This window comes from Corvus hawaiiensis, chromosome 27 (genome assembly GCF_020740725.1).
Source record: "Corvus hawaiiensis isolate bCorHaw1 chromosome 27, bCorHaw1.pri.cur, whole genome shotgun sequence".
NCBI lineage: Eukaryota > Metazoa > Chordata > Aves > Passeriformes > Corvidae > Corvus > Corvus hawaiiensis.
In genome coordinates, this window is record NC_063239.1 from 1,306,799 (window position 1) to 1,333,305 (window position 26,507).

General features: G+C 50.3%; 1 protein-coding gene across 6 annotated transcripts in view; it reads right to left on the reverse strand.

The window, feature by feature from the left end:
* Positions 1-24,344, reverse strand: part of DOCK5 (dedicator of cytokinesis 5) — a 73,502-nt gene extending 49,158 nt beyond the window's left edge. For 3 of the 6 annotated variants that reach the window (XM_048287382.1, XM_048287381.1, XM_048287383.1), the window contains exons 1-5: positions 24,047-24,343; positions 8,401-8,484; positions 2,858-2,898; positions 1,922-1,977; positions 1,051-1,147 (exon numbers count right to left, since the gene is read on the reverse strand). In XM_048287382.1, the coding sequence (XP_048143339.1) occupies positions 1,051-1,147; positions 1,922-1,977; positions 2,858-2,898; positions 8,401-8,484; positions 24,047-24,089 (321 nt within the window). In that variant the 5' untranslated portion in view covers positions 24,090-24,343. Of the gene's footprint in view, positions 1-1,050; positions 1,148-1,921; positions 1,978-2,857; positions 2,899-8,400; positions 8,485-24,046 lie in introns of all 6 variants that reach the window. The other 3 variants (XM_048287384.1, XM_048287385.1, XM_048287380.1) reach the window with 2 other exon arrangements.
* Between the last annotated feature and the right edge of the window lie 2,163 nt (positions 24,345-26,507).

Consider the following 26,507-nt stretch of genomic DNA (forward strand, 5'->3'; position numbering starts at 1 on the left):
TAAAGTACTGGAGCCCATTCTACACAGGCTGAACTCATTACCGCTTGAAGAAAAATCAAGTTTGACTTTTTAATTTGCCTTAATCACCTTTAAAATAAGGCAACTCACTGTGGGCTCATTTCTTTGAGCAAGGAGCACCTACTGGAGGAAAATCCCCACATCTCTGCAGGGCCTCGGCTTGTGACACTGCTGAGGTGACTCCTGTGGTCAGGGATTTAGGACACGAGAGCTCCTTTAGGACACTGAGAGCTCCAGACATGGGAGGCCTTGGAGCAGCCAAGAAATTCCTTCTGCGAGGCAGCTCCTGCTCTGGGACAGGGACAGGACCTAGTGAAGGGCTGGAGCTGGGCCAGGGAGGGTCAGCTTGGATTTTAGGGAAAGGTTCTTCCCCCCAGAGGGTGATGGGCACAGCCCCGAGGCTGCCAGAGCTCCAGGAGCGTGGGGACAGCGCTGCCAGGGATGCCCAGGGTGGGATTTTGGGGTGTCTGTGCAGGGCCAGGGGCTGGATTGATGGTCCCAGGACATTCCATGATGTGGCTTTTGACAAGTTGCATCTCCCCCCACAACACATCCCCGATTCTCTCCCTTTGCCTGCTCCCTGTTTGGGCCCAGGACACTCCGGGTAGGGATCAGCCAGTCCATGAGATACCTACAGCATTCCTGGCACAGCAGAGCTCAGCCCTGCCTAAAGCTGGGCCCAAACTCCACAGTTCTGTGCCCAGCTGGGTTTTCCTGCCCTCACACAGGGCTGACACAGGACAGGCAAAGCCAGAGCCTGGATTTTCCAGGTGAGCTGTGACTCCCACCCCGCCCTGACACGGTGCCAGTGTGACCTGTGCCAGTCCCTGGCTGCCACCCACAGCTCTCTGAGCCCAGGGAACCCCACCTCAGTCCTGTGATCCCACACCTGCCAGCAGAACACTCTGAGCCCCTCTCAAGCCCCATTTTACCATTTGGTTCTGCACCATCCAGAGGCACAGAGTGCCCTGCACAGAGCCCAGCTCAGCTCAGCTCACCTGGGAAAAACATCAACCCCTGAGGAGAACTCACCACGTACAGCTTGTGCCAGATCACTGCCCACTCCCTCAGCGTGGAGGTGAGCTCCTGGCCAAGGGGCAGCTCACTGGGAATCACTGTTTCGTGTTGCCTGGAGAGAGAAAAAGGAGAAAATCAGAGAAAGGTTTCACACTCAGAGTTAAAACTTAACAGAAAACACCCTTTTCTTATAAATATATAAATGGAAATACCAGAGGGGTTGATTTTCACACAATTCACTCACACATGATGTCAAGACCCTTAAGTTGTTCTCAACACACACATCCACATTCATCATTCATTTTTAATGCAAAATGCTTCAAGCTCCTTTCACTCCTGTTATTCCCAGTGGATCCATCCCAAAATCAGGATAAAGAGACAGAAATTAAGTTTGGAAGAACCCCCACTAGCAACAGTAACAGTCACTTGAAAATAGAAGTTAAAAAAAGAAGTGTTTTATAAAGTTCCTTCCTTTGCAGCCGCTGTTTTGCTCTCACTTAACAAGCACAGACCCAGCTCGAGGAATCCAAGGAGGAGTCATTTCCTCCAGTGTTTTCCAAGACAGGAAGGAATCCACGCTCCTGCTGGGCCTTGGCTGCGAGCAGGAGTCTGTTATGACTTGCAGGAGACCCCAGAGGAGCTGGACTGACCCTCCCCACTACTGACTTGTCCAGCAGAGACATTTCATTCTGCAAATCATCTCCTGCTCCCCTACTCCCAACTGCTCCGGTTTGTCAGTGCTCTGAAAATGAATTTATGCAGCTCTAGTCCAGCACAGGAGGTACACCCCATGTTTGTGACAACGACAGCTACTTAAATTGGTTATTTTGGGGTTTAAATGGAATGAAATTCCCTCGGTTTTGCTGCCAAAGAAGTGCCAACCTACCCCCGGTCCTTCACGATGGCCTCTTTTAAATGGATATAAGTTTCTGGGAAAATGCCCTAAAAATACAGAGAGAAATGAAATAAATCAATCCTGCTGTGGGATAGGATGTGACAAGAATATATTTAATATAAAGCAGGGGAAAGGAGCGAGAAATGTCCCAGTATGCCAGGAAAAAAGGACAGGGAGGAGCAGCAGGTTCCATACTGCCAACTCAGAGAAGCTGATTCCTCGTTTTGCCCTAACAACCCTCATCTTCCTGCAGGAAATGCTGAAAATCCCTGAAAATTCACAGTCATTGCCACGGCGTGTTGCTGGAGTCCTCTGTCAGGCTGCCCTGTGCTCCCTAGCAAAGCTCCCACCACCGGAACCTGCAGAAATGCTCAAATTTTTGTTGTTACAGAGAAACCTTCCAGGAATGCTGGAATCCTTTTCTGTTCGCTTTTCACTCCTCTCTATCCCTGAAAACAGAGGCTGTGAGGATGCTACCACAAGAGAGGTGCCAGCATTCCTAGGGAAACCTGGATTTCCAGGCAGCTTCCAGCCCAAGCAGCTTTTCGAGCAGCTTGGCTCAGGCCCAGGGATGTGTAATTCTGGAATACTTTCCAGTCAAAACTCTGATATTCCCATTAAATATAACTAATGCTGGATGTGCACAGGTCCAAGAGCATCATAATAAAGCAATAAACTCATGTATGGAAATGGGAACAGTTAATTTTGAAAGTTCCAACTGCATTCCTTGTGCTTCCAGTGGAGGAATACCCAACTCATGGCTCTGAACCTTCAGCTCAAGGCCATTTATTTCTGTCAGAGGAAAGAACACAGTGCCCAGGAGTCCTGTGTGATGTCAAGACAAGAAATACAGCAGTTGTCAGCACCAGATGGGGTCTGGAAAGGCGTGAGATTAAAATTTAGAGTCACCCAAAAGTGAGGTCGTACCTTCTTGGATTTATTTCGCAGTGTGTATCCTCGGTACCAGCCTGGCAAAGCAAACACAGATATTTTATTTAACTATTCCCTGCTGACAGCAATTAAATACAAATTGTAATTCTCACCACCTTTCTACAGCATCAATTCATTGATCTTCTCATTTGGGACCCACTCCTGTGAAGACACCTCAGTTTGCAGGAGCTGAGCTCCCTGCCCTGGCACAAATCCTGTTTATCAATATTACCTTGGCAAGAGCTAAAAACTGTAAGATAAAAGTAATAATTGTGATGCCCAGGCCTCAGGGGCAAATGTCACTGAGACAACATTTCTCCTCTCTTTGGCACCTGGGGTTTAACGAGGATTTCCATGGAATGGGTTGGGTTGGGAGGGACATTAAAGCCCCTCCAAGGAGATTACGTCCAGCTGAGTGGCAGCATCAAGAAGGCAAAGAGCTTTAAGGGAATAATCAGGCACAGAAGAGAGGAGGGGAGGCTGGTTTCTTTGGGTTCGTTTTCAATTTTTTTTTTTGTGGTTTTGTGGTCGTTCCCCCCATATTGCTGTATTTATCAAAGAAGTTTCCATAGGGAACCATGGTCTGACACTCCTCGACCATAAATCAGAGCTTAGAATGGTTTAATTTGTATTTTATTGAGGATTCTTACATGCATGTGGTTGTGTTTTGCCATTTATTTATTTTCTGGAGTGCAGTTCTGTCCCTCTTTCTCTAGAGGAACCTCAGCCACACAACCTCCAATAATCCAGTAATAAGTTCGGAGGAAAGAAGAAATTCCATTTCTTTCCACAGGAGGAAAACAAGATTACCCATTGCTCATGGAGCAATGGATGAGGTCCTGGATTAGGGATGAGCAGATTTAGGTTCTATTTTTATCCAAGTTGTCATTAATTGAACAGGAAAGCACAAATTACTCAGGGTGGGATACAGAGCTCATGGAATTTATCAGGAGTGATTCCAAACCCATTTGACACATTCAGCCCTTTGACAGCACAACTTCCTCCTGTTTCAGAGGGCCCCTTGGCATTGCCCCCATTCCTGTAAAATATTTTGCAATCATTGCATAAAAGCATGTTGGGCCTGATTATGCAAAGCTGTTCCTGCAAGCACCTCGTGCGACTTTTATCAGAATTCTGCTCCCATTTTCAATAACTTGATCCATCACTTTAACAGGAACATCAATCTTTGGGCAGTGGTCGATTAATTACATGATTTCTTCTTAAAAAAACCCCAAGTCTGCTTAAATTTTCAGAGGAACAAGAGAATGTTTAAGTATTTGAGTGTTTTCCCCAAGCAGAGATGGGCTAAAAATGGAGAAAAGGTTTTCCAGTTGATGATGACAGGGAAAATTTCAGCTGCTACAACATTCAGACTGAAATCTGAGTGAAAACACACAAAAAAGCAGACTTGCAAGGCGGTATCAAAAAATCTGGGGTTGTTGTTTTGTTGGGGTTTTTTTAACGGACCAGGTCCTCAATTTTACCTTGCATTACATGGATTTTATGCAGTATGGAAAAGGAAAATCTAAGGAAAATACTCAAACGATGATAAGTTCTCCCCGGTGACGCAAGCCCAAGGCACGTGCTGGACCACAGGGTCCTTGTTCCTCCTCCTCGGGGCCCTGTCCTGTCCCACAGCACACTCAGGGCATTGCTTCACCCTGCACAGCGATGGCTGAAAGCAGGAACCAATTCAAGGTAAACTCCTTTCCAGCAGAAGCAGACACTGCCAGGGGTCAGTGAGCACACATTCCTTCCACCCACAGCACGGCTTTTCCCACAGCTTCCCTGAAATACTACAGTTAATGATAATAATGATAAATCCTGTGGATTAGGAGAGATTCCCCTCAACAGCCAAGTGTCCTCCCAGCTCCCTGCTCAAGGACAGACTCCCTGCGCTGGAGCAGCCTCCAAAATCCTGGAGACAGCAAGTTTCCCTTCTTTTCTTGGATTCTGCAGCACGTGCAGAGCGCTGAATCCTTGGCAGGCAGAGGAGCAGGCACTGCCTGTCTTGTTATCAGGGGAAGGAGAAATTTTGTACAAACACCTCGTGCCCTTCTGTGGACACAGAGAGTAAAATGTGCTCTGCAGTGTGAGACCTGAACAAACAGCCCTGGGCTCTGCAGAGGGTTTGGCTGTATTTGCTTTAAAGGGAAAGCGATCCAAGAAAAGATCTGAGAGCTCTCAGGTGTCCCTACACAGATTGTGTCTGGCACAGAGAAGCATCCCTGAAAGGTTTTCCATCCCTGGACGTGTCCAAGGCCACACTGGAGCAACCTGGGACAGCGGAAGGTGTCCCTGCCCATGGGAGGGGGTGGCACTGGATGATTTTAAAGTCCCTTCCAACCCAAACCATTCCATGATTCCATGGACATCAGCTTGTGCTGGGAATATTTGGAACCTTCAGTTCAAACTCCTCAGCCTGTGGTTTCCCTCTGTCCTTCCCTATGTCCTTTGTCCAAGCTGGAGCTGCATTTCCAGGGGTGTCACCCCCTGATGGATCCCTGGCACAGGGGAGCTGCAGGGAAGAAAAATTCATCACCCTCTGTGTTATCACCCCCTGGGTTATCACCCCCTTATCTCCTCTGGTGCACTCAGCATCCACCCCAACTGCATCAGCCCAACTGGGGCTTGGAAAACGTGAGGCAAAGCGTGCTCAGAACAGGGGAAAACAGAGCTTAACTGACAGAAGGGCAGTGCCAGAGCCTCGCCCAAATCTGGGTGGGATTTCGGGGTGTGAGTGCACGGCCAGGGCTTGGCCTGGAGGATCCCTGGGGGTCACTTCCCCTCAGGATATTTTGTGATCCCAGCCTTTGCAAGAGGCTGCTGTGTGGCAGCACACCCGAGCGAGGATTGTGCAACTCAGAGGGGTTTCCTGGCACTGAGAGGCAGCCCAGGAGCAGCTCCCGACTGCAGGGACTGCCTGGAGGGTTTGGCAGCCACCTCAGGAGAGGTTTGTGCAGCCCACAGCTGCCCCAAAGCGCACCCAAAATTCCCTTTATTGCCTCTGCCTCTCACCCAGCTCCTGCAGCAGCTCGGCTCTATCAGTGCCACGTCTCCCAGCCCCGGGAGCTCGATAACATTTACTGCTAACACCAAATCCCAGCAGAGCCCCGGGACTGCCACCTCCCCACAGGGAACTGTGCACTTGGATCCCTGCAGAGCCGGCAGAGCCAAATCCCCGAGCACAAAGAGCTCCACGTGTGACACCTGGCTGAGAAACCCACTGCTGCTGCTGCAAACGGGGAAAGGCAGGGATGCTCCGGAGGGCCGGGAAGGAACAGCCCTGGGGACACTGTGGGGACTCGTGGGAGATGCTCCTGAGCACCCCGAGCTGGGGAATGACACCAAGGTGCTCCCAGGGGCTGCTACCTCTACATGAGAGCCCCCGGACAATCCTAGAACTCCCCTGAATTCCCTAAGGAATGTCACTGACAGCCTACGGAATGCCCTCAGCCAGGGATAACTGACAGTGACCCAAAAAATGGCTCCACAGGGCATCTCCCAGCCCCCCAAAAATGACTCCACAGGGCACCTCCCAAACCCAAAAAATTATTTCACAGGGCGTCTTCCAGCCCCAAAAAATGACTCCACAGGGCATCTCCCAGCCCCCCAAAAAAATCACTTTATAGGGAATTTCCCAGCCCCCAAAATGACTTCATGAGGCTTCTCCCAGCCCCAGAAAATGACTCCACAGGGCATCTCCAGCCATTCCTCCCACAGAGCCACCGCCCTGGTGACATGGAAACTCTTCCTAAGTCGAGGTTTGTGTATCCAGATAAGAGCAGTGATTAGAGAACAAAACCCGTTTTTATCAGCTCTATTGGTGAGCAGGCAGCATTAGCATGAAAAGGAGCAGAAAAAGCTTCCTGTGAGAACATTTATCCTCAAAACCAGACCCACAGAGAGCTGGGAACATAGCTGAGAGCCGATCTCCGGAAAAAGAGTCTGGGGAAGACATGAGAAGTTCCTCCCAGGCAGACAGAATATCAGAGTTGGGAGGGTTTGAGGTGAATTTATGGGGAATTAGGGCAGACCCACAGCAGAGTCACCATCTGTGCATCTTCTCCTGTACACTCACAACTGTCTGGCCCGGATTTCTGGCTGCTCTTTCTGGGAAAAGAGATTTTTGGTGCCCTGCAGGAATTCCGAGGTGCCTCGGTCACAGATTTCTGTTCCCCACTGATGGCTCAGCACATGAGAACAACCACTTTCCCCCTCACGTATGAAAACATTCACGTCTTTCCCAAACTGTTCACAGGCAATTTTCTCCTGACAAAGCTCCAAACTGGGATATTTCAGGCCAAAAAAAAAAACCTAAGGAATGCCATTTATGTACTCATTCCCTATTCCCGCCTCTGCTGAGCTGATTACAAGAAATAGGGTTAAACAGTGATAAAAAAATAAAATACAGCGAGAAAGAAGCAAATCCCCCACAAATTTTGGGAAGTACAATGTGCCTCCTCTTCCCAAGGGAGTTTTCTATCCTCTCCCCTGGGTCTTTTTGCAGAACCAGGTCATAAATCAGCACTTTCCACAGTGATATTTCCCTTTTCCCCCTCTCCCCCCACCACAGGGTAAAGCCACGACAGAATCTCCCTGGACTGGGAGCTGCTGCCAGGTCCAGAGGATGGAAAGGGAACAACTGGCCAAGAACAAATTGCTGAAGCAGCAGCTCCCTGCTCCCAGCGCTGATCCTGGGCACGGAATCTTCCTTCAAATCGATGCTGCTTGTGAAAATAATTGGATTTCTACTTTAAGTTTTGGAGAGGGAAGCAGTGACCAGAACATTCCTTAAAGTGATTAAATGGCTCTGTTCCAGCCCTAAGATTGAAATCTTTGTCAAAGAGTCAAATTTGATATGGAGATTTGAAACACTCAAGTGCCATTTTAATCTTTAAAATAAGAATTCTGTTTTCTTTGTGGTTTACATTAAGGTATTATGAAAAATGTCCCAGTAAAGGATTGGGAAAAAAGTCTAAAAAGGGCATGGAAGCCCCATAACTGGAGCATTTTAAGAACACTGAATGCCAGTATGTGATATTACAGCTCAAAACAACACAACTTTTGAAACAATCAGCCCTTCCCTCTCCTTTTCTGTCACCCACTTAGATCAAAAACTAACTCAGGTTAAAAGAATTTTTTTTTTTAATTATTATTCTTATTTTCCAGTGGGATCAGTTCACCCCATGAGCACAAGTGCCTGGTGTGGCCCAAAGAGGAGCCAAAGCAAAGAGGTGTGGGCTGAAAATAGCAGTGAACAGCCAGAATCAAATGTTTCTTTCTCTTTTAGTGCTGCCTTGAGATATTGGTGAAACCTCACCTCGATAAACCCTGCCTGGAACAGCACAGAGATGAGAAATCCTCTGCATTTCTGCATTTTTAACACTATTTTAAAAATTAAGGGGCTGCAGCAACCACTATACACCAAATTTGTGCTTTGGGGCATATCAGAAGTTGAAAATACAGATCTAAAATGTGAAAAATAAACTTGATTTGTTCCTATTTTCCTCTCAAACCCCCCTGAGAGCTGCACCTACCTTCATACATCTCCAGGATGTGAACGGTGTCCCCCACCTGCAGGGACAGCTCCACGTCCTGCGCGGCCTCGTAGTTGTAGATGGCTGAAAAATGAGGAGAAAAAGGGGAAAAACAGAGCCATGAGGGAATCAGGTTTGGGAATAGGCTCTCCAGAGGCAGGGGAGGGTTTGGGAAAAGGAATAAAGTGATTAAGTCGCCCTGGGTTTGGAATACACTGGAAAAGGACATCATTTACATCTATTATTATTCCCTATTTCCAGATTTTATCATGAAGAAATATTATTAGCAGACAACAAAGGTGGGTTTTTACCTTCCAGACAGGCCTGTGACACCTTCTGGAGCAGCTGCACATTCCCACTTTGCCAAAATCCTGCCCACAGAGGTCACCCCCACCTCAGGCAGATCAGTTCCACAATCACCATTTTTTTGTGTTTCACAGGAGTAACTCCAGCATCAGAAAGCATCAGAAATGGGGCGTCAAAACCCACCCAATTCCAGACTAAAACACGCTCATTTCAACCCCAAATCACACTTGTTGCTGCTAAAGGCTCTGCCCAGCCAAGAAGCAATTTTAACACCAAAACCTGGGATTCTCAGCAAATTTAATCCCTCCCAAAGACAAAGTTAAGATGGATGCTTATGGGATTTCCAGGGGGAATAGGATTAAGTGCAGGAGCTCACACTCCTGAAGTGCCTTTTCCCTGGGACTTGCTGGAGTTTCTCTGGGCAGAGCAGAGCCCTCCCCGGGGACCAGAGGAAAAAGCTGAAATTGAATTTGCTTTCAAACTGAGTAAAAAGACGTAAAATCAGTGAAATGCTTGGCTGTGGTTCCAGGAATTGATCAGCAAAGCCAGAGCAGATCAAACCCAGACCAGCTGATTTATTTAAAACACTGATTTAAGAACAGATCGCATCCTAAATGCAGCAGTGAAATCTCACACACAAAATCCCCATATTTATGTATCCAAAGCTGTTGCCTGAGCAAATTTATTGGTGAATAAGCACCACGTTTGTTTTTAAGAAAGCAAAAAAATCACCCAAACATTTTCAGGGGGGAATTCTTCAGACTTCCCAAGGTTTGTGTTTGAGGAGCTCTGGACTGGAAATCAAATAAATAAATAAATAAATAAAAACCAGAGCTCTTCTGCCAGGAAATTCCCATGAAATGCCTCCCATTTCCGTGGGGATGAGGTGCTTTGCTCCTGGCCAGGCTCCAGCACAGCCTGGGGGTTGCACCACGCCGGAAATTCACTCCCAGATCTGAGCTTTCTTCAAAACATTGTTGCTAAAAATATCCCAACAAGCAGGCCAGGGGTGAGAATCCCTGCAGGATCCCTGATCCCAGGCAGAGACATCTTCCTGTGCTGCAGGGCAGGGTTCGCTCCCAGTGGCCCCAATTTATGCCGCAGACACATGGACAGTGCACTGAATCCATGATTTCCACAGGATTACAGGAATTTTACTGCATTTCTGCTCCTAAGAGCTGCTTCCACACCCGCTTTCCTCTCCCTCCCCACAAAGGGGCTGTAAATCAGGATTTTAAAGGCTGATTGCTGAGCTGGGTGTGCAGCTCAGACACCTACGGACCCCAGAACTGGTGCAGAAGTAAAAATTCCATTCCCATTCCAACAGAAAAATCTGGATAACGTTCCTGGCCAAAGCTGAACGTGGATGTGAAGCCTGGAATGGTCTGGGCCCACCCAGTGCCACCCCTGCCATGCCCAGGGAACACCTCCCGCCATCCCAGGCTGCTCCAACCTGGCCTTGGGCACTGCCAGGGATCCAGGGCAGCCACAGCTGCTCTGGGAATTCCATCCCAGCCCCTCCCCACCCTCCCAGCCAGGAATTCCTTCCCAATATCCCATCCATCCCTGCCCTCTGGCAGTGGGAAGCCATTCCCTGTGTCCTGGCCCTCCATCCCCTGTCCCCAGTCCCTCTCCAGCTCTCCTGGAGCCCCTTTAGGCCCTGCAAGGGGCTCTGAGCTCTCCCTGGAGCCTTCCCTTCTCCAGGTGAACATTCCCAGCTCTCCCAGCCCAGCTCCAGAGAGGCTCCAGCCCTGGAGCATCCCCGAGTTCCCCTCTGGACTGGTGCCCCGGGTCCGTGTGGTGCCGCAGGGATTCCCACACGCGATTCCTGCACGCCCCGGCTTTTTCTGGGACAACCACTCATTATACAAACACCACGCTGCATTTTTCCCATAAATTGCTGCCCAGGGAAAGGTGGGTGGACACAGGCCCGGCCTTTCTGCTGGAACACAGAGTGAATTCAGCCCAAAGAGCACCAGGGAGGACCCAGCAGTTCCCTTCCCCTTCCTACAGATCACAGCAGCCGCAAGACAGAACGAAACCCTGCCCTCCCCTTCCCTTCCCCTTCTCTGCTCCACCAGGCAGGTTTCACATCCCAACCTGCAGCATGTGCAGCCTGGAGGAACTCCCACATCAAAAAAACCAAAACCAAACAAAAAAAAACCCAACCAACCAAACAAAAAAAGGTCAATTTTGTCGTTCCTTGCCTTGCCAGACTGAACTAAGCCAGAGCAGAGGGTCACTGTCTGTGGAAGAACCTCCTCCCTGACGGTTCTGTACAAGATTAGAAAAGACAAATTGCTGGCATATTTTCTCTGGCTGCAAGTGATGCTTCCTGCTGCTGGAAGTCAGCGCTGTCCCAAACCCATCCCATCTGCAGGGATTTGTGCTGCTGAGCCCCCTCCGTGACCTCTCTCCGACTTGAAAGGAAAAGGAAGCTTCACATCACAAACATGGGCATGGAAAAATAGAACCCCTTCGCTTAAATCCTGACAGAGCAGCGAGAGAGGAAGAAGGAAAAATAATACAGAGACTTTTGTATTCAAATTTGCAGCAATATCTGAAGTTAAGTCTTTTTGCTTCGAGCTAAACTTCAGCTGTGATTTTGTCCTTTGAAATTCACTTCAGAGTGTTGATCCTGCTCCTTTTATCATCCTGGATGAAAAGCAGCGCTAAAATTGAGGAAATTTAATCCAAATAAAGAGGTAGAGGTGGAAAACACGAGCCTTGGTTTGTTAAATGATCATTTCTTCGAACACAACTGGAGGCAATGCGTCGTCGTGCTTGGTTTAGTGCTCCAGTTTGGTTCAAAGGGTGAGGAAATGTGTTTTCCACGTGCACCCAGCCTATGGAATCCATCAGGATCGGAAAGGGCAGCAGCTAATCCCATGAGCAGATGGTTTTATGGCACAGCCAGGGCCAGAAGGTGAAGATAAGCAGCAAGCAGCTCTCGTGCTCCAGGGCAGAGCGTGATTCCTCGGAAGGGACTGCGGAGGAACTGTGAGGGCATTGCACAACCATGGGGGATGCTCTGCTCCAGAGTCACCCCACAAACAGGGACTGCACGGGTGGCAAAGGAACCCTGGCAGAGCCTGGGCTCCCCAGGGCTTGGAATGGTGACCTATGGAGCAGGTTCAGTTCTGTCACTGCCCCCAGGACACCAGGCCAGTCCTGCACACATTCCAGAGCCATGGAATACTGACAGCCCCCAGGACACCAGGCCAGTCCTGCACACATTCCAGAGCCACGCACACATTCCAGAGCCACGGAACACTGACAGCCCCCAGGACACCAGGCCAGTCCCGCACACATTCCAGAGCCACGGAACACTGACAGCCCCCAGGACACCAGGCCAGTCCCGCACACATTCCAGAGCCATGGAACACTGACAGCCCCCAGGACACCAGGCCAGTCCCGCACACATTCCAGAGCCATGGAACACCTCACAGCCCCCCGGATACGAGGCCAGTCCTGCACATATTCCAGAGCCATGGAACACTGACAGTGGCACTTACAACAGAGCCTCGACGCCAAAACAAGAAGTACAAAAAGTGCAAATAAAAAACCCCAAACACACTTTAAAGACCCACAAAGCTTCACTTTGTGCAAGAGCCCAGGAGAAGCCTCAATTTAAAAGAGGTTTGTGAGCAGCTCATGGAGCCTGAGCTGGGGTTCAGTGGAACCAGGGGCAGGTGTGGCATTTTCAGGGGGAATGGCTTCAAACTGCCACAGGGCAGGGTGAGATTGGGATATTGGGAAGGAATTCCTCCCTCTGAGGGTGGTCAGGGATGGAATTCCCAGAGGAGCTGCAGCTGCCCCATCCCTGGAAGTGTCCAAAGCCAGGCGGGAGCAGCCTGGCATAGATGAAGCGTCCCTGCCCATGGCAGGGGTGGGATGGGATGAGCTGTAAAGTCTCTTCCAACGCAACCATTCCATGATTCCATGTTTCTGTTAACTCCAAGACCCATTTTTCCCACAGGTTAACTCATTTTCAAGACTGCCCTAAAAGCCAAGCTGAGCTAAAATGCCCCAAAATGAAAAGAGAACAAAGCAGGAACTGTCACTCACAATCTCTGTGCAACTCAAATCAGAAGGAAATGGAATCTTTCCCTCAATGAGTGCACTTGAAATGTGGATTATTGGCCCGGAAAACAGAGCCCCTGCAAGATCCATTATCTCTGACTTGGCTCAGAACCCCCCTGCCCCACCCACCACAAAGACACAACCCCGTCCAAATGCCACGTCCTGCTCCCCCTGCCACCCTCTGGGAGCAGAGGGCCGGTGCTGCTCCGGGAACAAAGGATCCCATTCAGGGCTGCTGCAGGAACCGGGCTGCAGCTCATCCCACCCCTCAGCCCCACACCAAACCCCACTGCACAGAACCAGAGGGATTTGATTGCTGCTGCAGCACCCAGGAATGGCCTTTCTGCAGGACAGCCCTGCTTGGAGGAGCCTGGGATGGTCCCCGGTGCCAAGATCCAGCCAAAAAACAGAGGCTTTATTGAAAAAACAAGGAACTGCCCAAGGAATTAATTCTTCAGAGGAACAAAGCCTTTTTGATGTTTGGAGCAAAAACATTCTGGTAACTTCCCAGGAATTTGTGTCTGACAAACTGAGAGCAGCATAATTAAGATTTAGATGGCAGGCTACTTCTTCTGCTTCACAAAAAAAAAGTAATTCATGGTTCAGCACTGGGAAATATGGACACTGAGTCACTGGTATGAAAAAGTTCCCCCTCCTGGATGGTGGATGCTGCCATTCAGATCAGCTCCAGAAGTTCCGAGTGAGTGCTGAGCATTCAGGACATCAGTAATCCAGAATTAACAGGATTATGCAGCTGGAAACGCTTCAATTAACAGCCATCATTAGGCAGCAGAGTCCAGCCTCTGAGGAGCTGCAGGTGGACTGTTCCTGCCCATGGAATGAGAGGATCTTTAAGGTTCTTTCCAACCCTAAACTCCCTGGAATTCTGTGGGTTTATGGCTTCTAACACCTTGTGCACTCGCTGGTCCAGGCTGACCCCACACAAGGAATACACTCAACAATTTTAAACTGGGTTATCTCAAAAATGAGCATTAAATCGGCTCAGAAATGACATCACCTGCCTCTGCAGGAGGGTGTGACATGAATTTGCTAATCTGGATGCTCTAACTGTTGGGTTTTCTATTCATCCCTTTTTCTGGAGAACCAGGAGAAAAGCAGGAAGAGCCTCTGCCCTCCAGAGGCTTCCAACCCTTCCAACCTCAGACCATTCCAGGAACCAAACCCCAATGAGGGTGTCCCCTGCTCACGAAGGATGAGGAATTGATGCACACTTGATCAAAGTCTGAAAGTTTTCCCTGATTTCCTCTGAAAATGGATGACCTTGGAGTGGGACACGCAAATAATCGAAGGTTTTGCAGACTCTGTCCTGCCCAAACCAAACGGATTCCCAAACTGGGAGCAGGGAAGGGTTTCAGCCATGCCCTCATCATCTTTGGGCTAATCCTGTCTCTGTCCCCATCAGAGGCTGGATCAGATCCTGGGCTCCATGGTTTAATCTCCTAAAGCCAGGATTGCTTTAGGAAAAACAACTTCCCAAGCCCAGCCCATGGGAATGGGGAGGCTTTCCCAAGGTTACACAAGGGCTCCCATGGGATGATCCCATGGTCTCTTACAGCTTTAAACTCCCCCAAACCCACAGGCAGCCCCACAACAGTGCTCCGGACAAACGAGTCCCTGGATTTTAATTAGAGCTTCTCAGTTCCAAATCAGGCAAACTGAGATGACTCAGAACCACTGAAGCACGAGACATCCTGATTATAAGGGAAAAAAGATCATATTCGTGTTTTCATGTCTGCAGAATTCCCATCAGTCACCTTCCCCTCAAGTATTTGTTGCAAAGCGTTCATACCCCGGTATCTGTGTAAAAAGAAAGACTGTTCAGCTCTCAGAGTGCACCTAAACTGCACCCAGGACACAGATACACCCTAAACACCCAGATTTGGGGACCAGCACGAATTTCAGCCCAGCACAAACTGTTTCATCTCTCTGAGTGTGCTTGGGGTGGAAGGAGCCAAACTTCAGCTGCTCCTGGGCTCTGACCCTCCCAGACACTCAGGTTTATTTTACACCAAGGAACACGCACACAAACCTTCTGCTGTGTCATTTTCTCCACTGGGCTCTCCATTTCCTTTATTATTTTCACTCCAAAGGGCCCCTGGGGGTTTTAAGCTCAGATAAGGAATTAATCTACATGAGCTGTCTCATCTTCTGTCTGGAGTAAGAGGGAGTGCTGTGAGCCAGAGGAGAAATAAATCAGTGCTGCCAGTGGAGGAGCCAACCTGCTCCTGAATTTACAGCACCCAACCAGATCTAGGGCTTGATTTCAGAAAAAAAACCCAACCAAAAACCCAGACCTGCAATTCCAGTCCCCTTGGAACACCAGGAAATGCTCCCCTTTGCAGAGACACAGCTGGAAAAACAGCCTGGCCTCCCTTCACACTTCTGTACATTTATCAGGTTTGATGGATCTGTTTAAGGTGCTCTTCGAGGTTTGGCCAGGAAAGGCTGGGTCCGATGATCCTGGAGGTCTCCTCCAACTTGATGTTCCCTGATCCTGCGATTCCCCAGGCTGTGGTTTGGGATAATATCGCAGCTTTTGTTCCCAGTGAGATCAGAAACTCCCTAACGGTGTCCAAATATGAAAAGGAAACGTCATTATTCATAAATAATGAAGTTTAACCTAAGCATTAACAGTTTTTACGGCTGCAGAGTCTGGTGAACTCTGTCTGCAGAGGTCCAGGTCTGGTGATCCCTGCCAGGGATCCTGTCAGGGTTAAAGGTGCTGATGTTATTGCTCCTCCAAGCCCTGCAGCTTTGTTCTGCCTCTTTGAGATCCCAGCACCAACATCCAGCCTGAAGGATCAGCATTCTCCCAAAAACACATTAAAACATTGTCCTGTTCCGTAAAGTAATCGCCCCGACCCCATGAAATTGTCCCAACGTGATCACAGAATAAACAAGGGGGCAGAACCTGGTTTGTGTTCAGCGCAGCCCACTGGCATCACTGCAGCTCAGCACACTTCAAATATTACAGCTTTCCTTTGTTCCTTTGGAGAAAGAGACTTGGAACACAAAGCCATTCTTGGGGCTGTCCCCTCCACAAGAAGGGGTTTATATCCCACAGGACTGTGGCACTAACTCTGATTTAATAACCGCACACCCCTAGCAGGGCTCTGAAATCCATTTCCACAAAAGCAACCTCTGATTTCATCTCCATTTTTACGGCCAGTGAAGATGCAGATGTTTGTTTACACCACCCACACAACTGCAACTGGATTTCACCAAGTCACTCTGTAATTACCTTTTTTCCTCCAAGCCAAACGTTCAATTTGTGCGTGGATACTTTAAGTACAAAAATAACTGTTTCAATGAAATTTTCAGGCAAATTCAAAAAAGCAAGACCCCATCACTCCATAAATTGGATACTCAGCTTGTTTCCAACTTGAAAGCGTGTGGCATTTTCAAAAGAATTAACTGAATTGCCACTGGCTTGAAATTACTGTCCCAGTTCTCACTGGGCAGAACATCAAAGAAGGAGGAGGAACACTTGGAGGTGCCACTGCACAGAGCTGGGAGCGCTCCCATCCCGAGCTCTGCGGTTCACATGATTCCAGGGCCAGGGAGGGGCAGAGCTGGGGGTGTTTAAGGAGTGAAACATTTGGGCACAGGGTCCAACTGTGCCTCTGGGCTAAACTTCCCCAGAAGGGTCCCCGAGTTAAAATCCCAGCGCTGTCCCTTGCTGGCATCACAACCATCAACCAACCAACACCAACCCCAGGCAGAAGCTGAGGAACCCCCTCTGCCAACAAAGCCCACCTGAATCACAGCTGGGAGTTTGTACCACGGGCTCCAACACCTTCCCCTTCCCAGCCAGGGGCTCGGGAGGCGACACAGCAGCTCCAGTTTGAGGAAAGAATTCATAGCATGGCTCAGCCCAAATTGCAAATTCCTGTAAACTTTGATTGAAAATCAGTATTTTTTGATCTTCAACTTGCACTCTACTTGACTCAGGACATTTCTCTCAATCCGTGCTTTTAGGGGAAAAAAGTCCGATTTCTGCCATTCCGGGCACAACCACAGCCAAGCTTAAAACCACCTCAGCCCAAAGCCATGAACACATTTCCAGCCCTGCTGCCAGAGCTGAGGTGAAAGGGCAAAGTTTGCAGTTTGGAGAAATTTGAGGTTCAGCGCCAAGGAAGTTTTTAGCTCCGCTGGGAAACGCCTTTATGGAAACCCTGGAGCTCTCTGGAGCTGGCAGGGGTCACACAAAGAGAATTTCTAACATGCAGAGCATCGGGATGTAAATTCTGCACCTCCAGTCCTGCTCACTCAGGGTGGGCTTTGGGTCAGATTCACCCTCTCTGAATGGCCTGTGGGTCACTGATCCCTGTCTGCAGAACAGCCCCGTCACTGAACTGGCACGGCACAAACTGGTTCACAGCTTCTCATTCCCAGAGAAACGAGAATTCCAAGGCATTTTTCCCTTGCCATCTATCCCAGGTAACAAGGAATGGAATACTATTAAAATGAGGAGCAGAAATCTCGGCTGGCCATGGCGGGGCGGGGGGGGGGGGGGCCCTTACACTGGAAGGAAAAAGCCAAACAAGAATATTGATCCCTTTGTTGTCATGAAGAATGAAGAACAAACTCCTCCTAAATTTGCAATAAGCTTTAATTAAACTGTTTGAGATGCCAGGAGATGAAGAATTAACCACTGAAGCCTTCCCGACTTTATTCCTTCACACCAAGCTCCATCTCTCTGCAGCTTGAAGCCCCCATGGCATTGTCAGAGCAGGAGAATGGAAGTGCTGCAAGAATCAGGTCTGGAATAAGCTAAAAAAGCAGGAAAAAAATCACTTTTAATAAAAAAAAAACCTGGCCACGACTTGCTTGTGATATTCTGAGCCACTCAGAACTTTGGAGCTGAAGCCACAAATGGTTTTATTGCCATGGAGGATCAAAGTTCCAAACTTCCCAAGAGCAGGAATCGTTATCTCCACTGCACCCTAATGAACTTCTGGCTCAGGTTCAGCACTTCCCAGGACGAGGGGCACTTGGATTGCACTTTGCTCGCTGACACCTCCCAAAATTCAGTGTCAGCGAGCAAAGGATCCTCCCCACAGCACAGCCACTGCTGGGTTTAGCTACACTCTGTGATGATGTGCCAGACATCATCTGCCAGAGGAATGAATCCTTTCCTGGTGCTTCCCCCTCAGTCCCAGGGAGATCTCCCTGGGAAGAACAGCCTGTACTGCACCAAAAAGACATTTTTTATCATTTTAGCAACTACTCCAACTAAAACTCTGCAGCGTCATCACTTTATGAAGGCAGCCACGGACTGCCAGCCCAGAAACTGTTCAGTAACTTGTATTTATGGGCTGGTTTTATTAGCACAGGTTTGCTGGCAAAGGCACCCAAATTCACTGCAGGATTTCAGGCATTCCAGGATTTCAGGCATTCCATCAGCAGTTAAATGCACTGGACCTGAAACATCCCCTCAGCTCTGGCAGCAAGGGGGTAAATGGCTTTTTAAACGGTGTTTATGGCTTTGGCCTGAGGTGGTTTTAAGCTTGGCCGTGGTTGTGTCTTTAATGGCAGAAATCGGGCTTTTTTTCCCTAAAAGCAGTAGTGGAGAGAAATGTCCTACCAGTCACGTAAAGTGCAAGCTGAAAAGCAAAAAATGTAGATTTTCAATCAGTTTGCAGGTAGGAGGGGTGTGCATTTTTCAACATCCGAATGATAAAGAGTATTACACATTATGATAAAGAATGTTACACATTATTACACAGTCACTGTTTCTTGACTAATATATTTAAGTTTTTCTCCGTTCCTCAGTGTTTATTTTGCTTTTCCTCCCCATAACTCCCATTTTCAGTTGTGTTGGCAAATACAACCCCCATGCCAGAGGAAGAACCATCAGAATAGTCAGGAATTGGTGTGAAATTCAGCCCTGGTCCCACACCCAGCTCTGGGGGAAGTTGGTTCTTACGATCTCCTGACACCTCAGAACAATTAAACCACATTTTAATCAGCAGGAGAGAGCTCAGCCCAAGCTCCAGAAGCACCCAGCAGTTCTAGATGCCCCTTCAGAGCCCCATGAAGGGATTTAATTGTTAAAAAGATGAACTGTGGGACAGCTCCTGAACACCAGGGGGATGCTGGTCATGAACTGAAGCACCCACAAGTCACAAACACTTGGGGAAATATTTCTTTTCAAAGTAAGAGCAAGATACGGAACATTTACAAGTCTCGTTCATGGCACTGATGCCTTTGAAGTCCACAGGACTAATTTCACGCAGAATGACTTAAAGAACAGAGCAGAAATCTCAAAAAATAAGAGAAGAGAGGCCCTGGCTAATATGGATTAAAAAGAAAATAGAAAGGACAGTGGAAGCAAGAAGCAGCAAGCCAAATTTCACATCAAATCAACTGCAGGCAGCAATGAAAACTGGGAAGCGAGATCAGAAATGAAGTGTCATCTGCTGTGAAGATTCCCTTTTTTGCTGTTAACAATGCCAAGGTTTTGCTTTTCCCTGTTGGGAATTTTGTTGGCATCGCCATCAGACAATTTTTAGCCCTAAATCATTATAAAGCAAAAGGCAGGGGAAATGAGCAGTGTTTGCATCGATAGGAAGGGAGGTGGTCAGTTCTGCAGCAGGAATGGGGGGAAGGGGCTTTTCCATCCTTCTGGAGCCCCTGCCAGGAGCCAGAGGCACAACAGTGGACATGATTCCAGCTCAGAACAGGAACAGCAAGGAAAAAGCAAGGAGCAAGTTGAGACAAATACAAATTTTGCCCTAATTTGACACGATTTGACTCCAGGTACTGTGGGAGTGCTTTGATCCCAGACTGGGAAGAGAGCTCTGCAGATGCCTGGAATGGGGACAGGGAGCCAGGGCTGCTGGCCCAGCACCCCGAGAGTCACCACAAACCAAACCATCAGTGAGAAAACCTGGTCCTGCCGCACCTCCCTCCCTCCTGACCCCCTGCATCCCTGCTCCCATCCATCACCCAGGGGCTGGCAGGCCCCGGCTCATGTTTGAGGAATTGCTGCCATTCCTGAGCCGTGACGGAGCCGACTGGAACCCAAACACCTCGTGGGATCTGACAAAGGAAAGACTTCAATGGTTATTCCCAAAAAAAAGCAGCCCAGAGCTCTGTTCCTGCCAGCCAGGACGAGTGTCATGGGTGTGAGAGGCCACCAAAACCTGGCACAGGGAATTCCTGGTAATTGCAGGATATCTGCCAGGTCCCCCCCCCCCCCCAGTCCCACTACAACAAATCTGTGGAACAGCCCCACTGCCCCAAAAATGAGGGTCATGGAATCATGGAATGTCCTGGGCTGGAAGGGACCCACAGGGATCAGAGCCCCCTCCCTGTCCCTGCCCAGACACCCCAAAATCCCACCCTGTGCATCCCTGGCAGTGGTGTCCAATCGCTCCTGGAGCTCTGGCAGCCTTGAGGAGCTCTGGCAGCCTCGGCCCGTGCCCATTTCCCGGGGGAAGAACCTCTTCCTACAATCCAACCGAAACCCCCCTGGCACAGAGCCCCAGCCCTTCCCTCAGGGCAATGGAATCCCCCCTAGCCCTGCCAGTGCATCCAGGTGCAAGCCACCACCTTCACCAACATTCAAACTATTCTGGTTTTCACATCTCAGAGCTCTTCCAACCAAACCTGAGTTACTAATTCCTGATCCTGGAAGTTCGGATTTGTGTATTCACCAAACAATTGGTGCATTTTCCATTCAGGCTGCACAGGATGAAGAAACACTTCACATCGTGTTGGTTCATAGTCAGAGGTTCCACAAGAACCTCGTGTGCCTGACCCATCATCACTGCAGGCACCTGGAAACCCCCTGGACACAAACCCAGCTCTGCCACCCCTGAACTGCTCTGGAGCTGGGTCAGCTCCCTGCCCTGGCCCAGCACTCGGCCACTCCAGCAGGAAGGAGTCAGGAAAAGGGATCTGGTTGCTTGTTTAGAATGGATTTATTATAGACTAATTTAGGACTCCAGGTTCTCTCATTCCATGAACAGGCTTCAGTCCGCAGAGTGAGGAACAGCTGAGTAATGACAGAATTGCTTTTACAACCCAGGTGTAGCTCTGGAGCTAAAGTCAGTGCAAATCCACGTTACTGCCAGCAGAAAAAGAAAGTGATCACATCATTGGTTCCTTATGCTCGAAGTTAATTTTAAAACAAATAGATAATAAAAGTTAAAAATCTTGTGAAGTCATTCAGGTGTTCTGTCCCTCAGAGCACAGGGTTTTTTGACTGAAAAGAGTCTCTGTGAAAGGATTTCTGCAAATGACAACTCCTTTTTGAGAGAAGCACATGAGCAGAATAGGTTCTTTTGTTCAGTCTGGCCCAAAAACTGATCAGCTTCCCAAGAAGATGCTCCTTCAGTCCTAAATCCGAGGTGAAGCCTGTCGCAAGGGGGCTCTGTAAGACCCAGAAGCTCCTGTTGCTCAGGGAGGAGACGCTGCCCAGGAGCTGATCCACAGCATTTCTGTCCCTTCCCAAATCCCATCTGGTGCTTGGTTGAGAATTCACTGCGAGTGAGAAGCTGCAAGAGCCGCAAGCTGCCTGTCTCTCACGTTTGCTTCCCTAAAAACAGTGCAATTCCCAGTTTTGCACTCCCTGCTGCCATTCCAAACTCAGTCCTTTGCCATCTGTGGGAAGGGAGCCCTCCCCAGCTTTAACCAGTTCAGGACAAAACTGAAACCCAGCAAACCCCATTTGAACTCACAATCCATGGATCTGTCAAATATAACCCAGGACAGAAACCCTCCTGAAGGGCAGAAATCAGACAAGTGACACTGAATCACACTGCTGACTTCCTGGAATTTCCCACTCCATTGCCGTGGCATCCAGGATCGTGTTTAAAATAAATCCAAGAAGTTCTGCAGCAGTTTCCAAAGCAGAGATCACCAAAGCCATGATTTGGGCGTCCTTTCATAGAACCCCAGAATATTTAGGGGTGGAAGGGACCTCTGGAGTTCATCCAGTCCAAGCCGCTGCCCAGGCAGGGTCACCTGGAGCAGGAATCATCCAGGTGGGTTTGGGATGTCACCAGAGAGGGAGACTCCAGGCCCTCCCTGGAGCTGTTCCAGGGCTCTGCCACCTCCATGGAAAAAGTTCTTCCTCGTGGTGAGGTGGAACTTGTGTTTTGTTTTATGGCCATCACTAGATAGGGTCTGGCACCATCCTGACACCCTCTGGAGAGGTTTATGTGGATCGAGGAGATCTCCTCTCAGTCTTTTCTCGCTGAACAAAAGTTGTGTCTTTACAGGTCCCACCTGACACCACCGTGCACAGACCGGGGCATTCCCCTCCTTGCAGCCACTTCAGCACTGGCACAGTCCCAGCCCAAGCAGCTCAAGCCTCCCTCTCAATCCTCCAAACCAGCGAGAACGGGGCCCTCAAGCACGGCACGGGACACACTTGCAGATAAGAAACTCATCAAATCTGCAAACACCAAATTGACAAAATTACCATTGCAAGTGTGTCAAACAAAGCCAGGCAGTGCCTGAATAATTCTGTCACTGCCTGTAGGTCAACCTTATCAGCCCTGGCTGCAAATGAAACCCCAGAGCTGCAGCACGACAGCCCCTGTATCACTTGGGTGTCTGTGTGCACCCAAAAAGCACCTTTTTCACCCAGCTGACCACCTGGGAGTCACAGGGCACATCCCACCACACACTTTTTGAGTGGAAACACGCAGGAAGAGGCATTTTTTCCCCTCCACCCCTCTTGCACACAAGCCAGTGCCCTTCCTGGGAGAGGAGCTGTCACAGGGAGCAGCTGGCTGAGGCCAGCACGGAAACTCACCCCGGAAGGTAATAAATAAAAGGAAGCCAGAGGAGTGCCTCTGATTCATCTGCTGCCCAAGGCCATTCTGGGCTGTGGAACAGCCTCGCTCCAAGGTGTGCTCAGAAAACACCAGCACAGGATATGGGTTATCTGATTATCCACCGAAGTTTGGGAATTCCGGCTGCCCGCAGCGCTCTCAGCGGGCCGAGCACGCACTTCCACGGATAAACAGTGCGGGCTGCTCCCCACGAGACAAGAAACAAAGTTCAGGGTGCTCAACACTCCACACCCTGCCAGTTACCTGGAGAAACCAGATAAGGCTGTGCTGAGGGAAATGTCTCTGCAGCTCCAGCCGCAGTCCTGAGAGCAGCTGAGCTGCCTCCCTGCAAGGCCTCCCTGGGGTGGAGGGGTCACCCAGCACAAATTCGCTGTGAAAATCGAGCACGGTGAGGTTTTTTCACCTTCAACCTCGCAGGCTGAACACCCCCATGGGAGCTGGGGCAATGAACACTTTGCAAGCATGAAATCAGTAATCTTTTCTCACGTTGAGAAGTCCACTGCTGAGCACCAGCGGCACAGAAGATCACTCTCCAGTAAAATAAATTATCATGAGCTCCGTGTGTCATTAGTGGCTTCCTGACAATTGTTCCCTGCCCGATTCTCACAAGCAACCTCAAACCTGTGGGTTTTACACCCTCAAGCAAAGCAGAATTTTATCAGCAACACCACTGTTCTGTTCCTGTTAGAGACAAGTAAGCCAGGCTCAGCAAAACCCTTTCAATCAGAGGGCAGGGCAGGGGGCACAAGGTGTCAGTCAAAGAATCAGGGAATGATTTGGGCTGGTAGGACCTTACAGCTCATCCAGTTTCACTTCTGACACGGGCAGGGACACCTTCCACTATCCCAGGCTGCTCCAAGCCCCGTCCAGCCTGGCCTGGGCCACGTCCAGTCAAGCTTTCCCCATCCCTCACCCTAAATCACGATTTCCAGCCCCTGACAAAGACACCCAGAGCCCTCAGTTTGCCCATGACACCCTCCTTATCCTTTCCCAACCACATCTCCTTCCATCCACAGCAGTAGACAAACCTTTTCTGCTGTGTTAGAGCTTTTTTTCAGTGTAAAACACGCTGGAGAGGCAAAATTACAAAAGTCAGCCCTGAACTTTGAGGGATTCCTGGAAGCCAGCGCTGGACACACACCACCGCCTCCATCCACCCCGAGGGGTGCAGGGAGCGGACACTGCCGGACCTGCGAGCGGCACAGCGCGAACTGGAAATGGGAAAGAAGCCGAAAAGCGATGCCCAGACCGGGAACGAAACCGCCCGAGCGGTGCGGGGAGCGCGGGGAAGGCTCCGGAAAGGGATGGAACTGGAGGGAAAGGAAGGGAGAAGATGGGAGGGGATGGGATGGGGTGGGAGAGAAGGGAAGGCAAGGGAAGGGGAAAGGGCGCACGGGTCCGGAGCATCCCGGCTGGCACTCACTCACCGACCCCGTACTTCTCGCGCTTGGTGGGGATCCAGCGGGCCATGCCGGCGGGTTCGGGGCTCCCGGGGGTCTCAGGGGGCTCGGGGGGTTCGCTCAGCGCGGCCCCTCGCCCGCCGTAGCCCCGCGCTGGAGCCGCGGGCCGGGCGCCCCGGGCAGCTCAGCCATGCTCCGGTCCTGGCTCCCAAACGCGATCCCAAACTTGCCCCAAAATTCGCTCCAAAAACTCCCCAGCACACGCCCAACTTTGCAGCCGCCCCCGGCGCGCCGAGCGCAGGAGCGGGAGGAGGAGGAGAAGGAGGAGAAAGAGAAGGAAGAAGAGGAGGAGGAGGAGGTTGCGGCTCTCCCCGCCCCGCCGGCATCACCTGCCCCGCACGGCCCCGCCCTGGGAGCGGACACGGCCGGAGCCGCGGGTGAGGCGCGCAGGGCAGACGCGGTTCGTGGTTTCGATGTTGCTGCTTAAAAGGTTTGGGGGGTGAGCGTGCGGAAATGGTCCCGCTGTCACTGTGAGTGTAGGGTTTCACTGAGTCAGTCACAGCGTGGAGACCGGGGCAAGGCTGGAGATCAGGGAAAGGTTCTTCCCCCAGAGGGTGCCGGGCACTGCCCAGGCTCCCCAGGGAATGGGCACGGCCCCGAGGCTGCCAGAGCTCCAGGAGCGTTGGGACAGCGCTGCCAGGGATGCCCAGGGTGGGATTGTTGGGGGGTCTGTGCAGGGCCAGGAACCCTGTGGGTCCCTTCCCACTCAGGACATTCTGTGATCCTGCAGAATCACGGGATGGTTTGGGTTGGAAGGGACCTTGGTGCCCATCTCGTCCCAACCCCTTCCACCAGCCCAGGCTGCTCCAAGGCTGCTGCGCTGTTAAAAGTAACTCATTAATAGGTAAGAAAACAAAGAGATTTCTCTGAAGCACTCCGGGCATCTGGGAAATGGTCACAGGGCTGCACTTCACGGGAGACGCGATGTTCTAGAGATTGGCTCGGCACTCGGTGACCTAAAGCTCCACTCCAGGGCCGGGAGCTGCCACTCCAGAGAGGGCTCGAGTTAAAGGACCTCGAGCTGGGGACACGGGGACCAGCTGAGCACGAACTGGGTCCTGCGGGGCCAGAACCGGGCTAGCTGGATCCTGCAGGTGTGTGGGCTGTGCTGGCAAAGTGCCCGGGACGGGGGTGCTCGGTAGCACCTGAAGAGGTGTTAAATCACACTGTTCCCCCAGCCTTAGGGCCAAACAGAGCAGATCCAGGTTCTCCCCATCTCTCCAGGGCTGTAGCAGCTGGATCTGGTCTGTATTAGTGCCTGTGGAGCCCATGGAATCAGGGAATAGTGGGGCTGAAAGGGACTTTAAATCTTACCTCCTTCCACCCCCCTGCCATGGACAGGACACCTCTGTCTCTCGTCAAAGAGAACAGTGATAATTCAGAATGTTTTAACACCTGACCACTTTTTTAATTGCACGAAAGTGTGAAGAGCTGGAGATATCATCACATTTTTGATCATTTTTCACTGCAAGTGAGAGGCCCCAGGGCAGAGTAATTGCCCAGCTCTCAGGGTGCCCTGGGCAGATCACTCTGGGTCTCTCTGATTCCAGCCTGGCATGTTCAGGAGGAGTTTTCCATACTCCCTCCTCTCCCACCTGTGTTTCCAGTAAGTTCAGTTTTCCTTCCTCTTCACTGGCGCCTGTAAGGGGCAGAGCAGCATAAATAAGAATTCATTATGAGCAATTTGCTCTAACAAATAAAGCTGTCCTTTGGCAGCAGAAAGCTGCACACAGGACACTCGATGTCCCTCTTAGCCACAGCCTCACTGCACCACGCACTGGTTTTTGTACCGATGGAGCTGATCTGTCACCTCCCGAGAATGGAGCTGGGTTCCTCACACACGCAGAGCGTTACTCACCCACCATGTGCAGTTGTGTCACACCCAGGCAGCAGCAGGCAGCCAAACCCTTCCCTGAAATGATGTTTTGATCTGGATCCCGAGGGCTGCTCGTGGGAGATGCTCCTGGATCTGCTCCCTGGGTGCTCCTGGGCACGGCGGCCCAGGGCCTCAGGGTGCTCCTGCGGAACTCCAGCAGCACCTGCGGCCTCAGGACAGAGCGTGGCAGGGAGGGACAGCAGGAAAAGGAGACAAGATTGGCAAGCTGGAGCTGCTTAACTGATTTGTTATTTATAAAACACGAACTCAGCACAGCCAGCCACGCTCAGATGTTGTTCTGGCACATAAAATCATTGTTCTCACGCAGAGAAAGCTCCAGTTCTGCTGGTTAAAGATTGAGGGGTGCCACTAAACACAATCCTTGTGTTTCCCTGGAGCTGGGGGCTCACAGAGAGCACAGGCCCTGCCAGGTCCCCTCCCGGTGGGATGGGGCATCCCAGCTGTGTGAAGAGAAAATATTTCTGTGTTTTGCAAATCCTGTTGCTCTGAAAGATTCACCCAAGATTTATAAGTGGAAACTTAATATTGCAA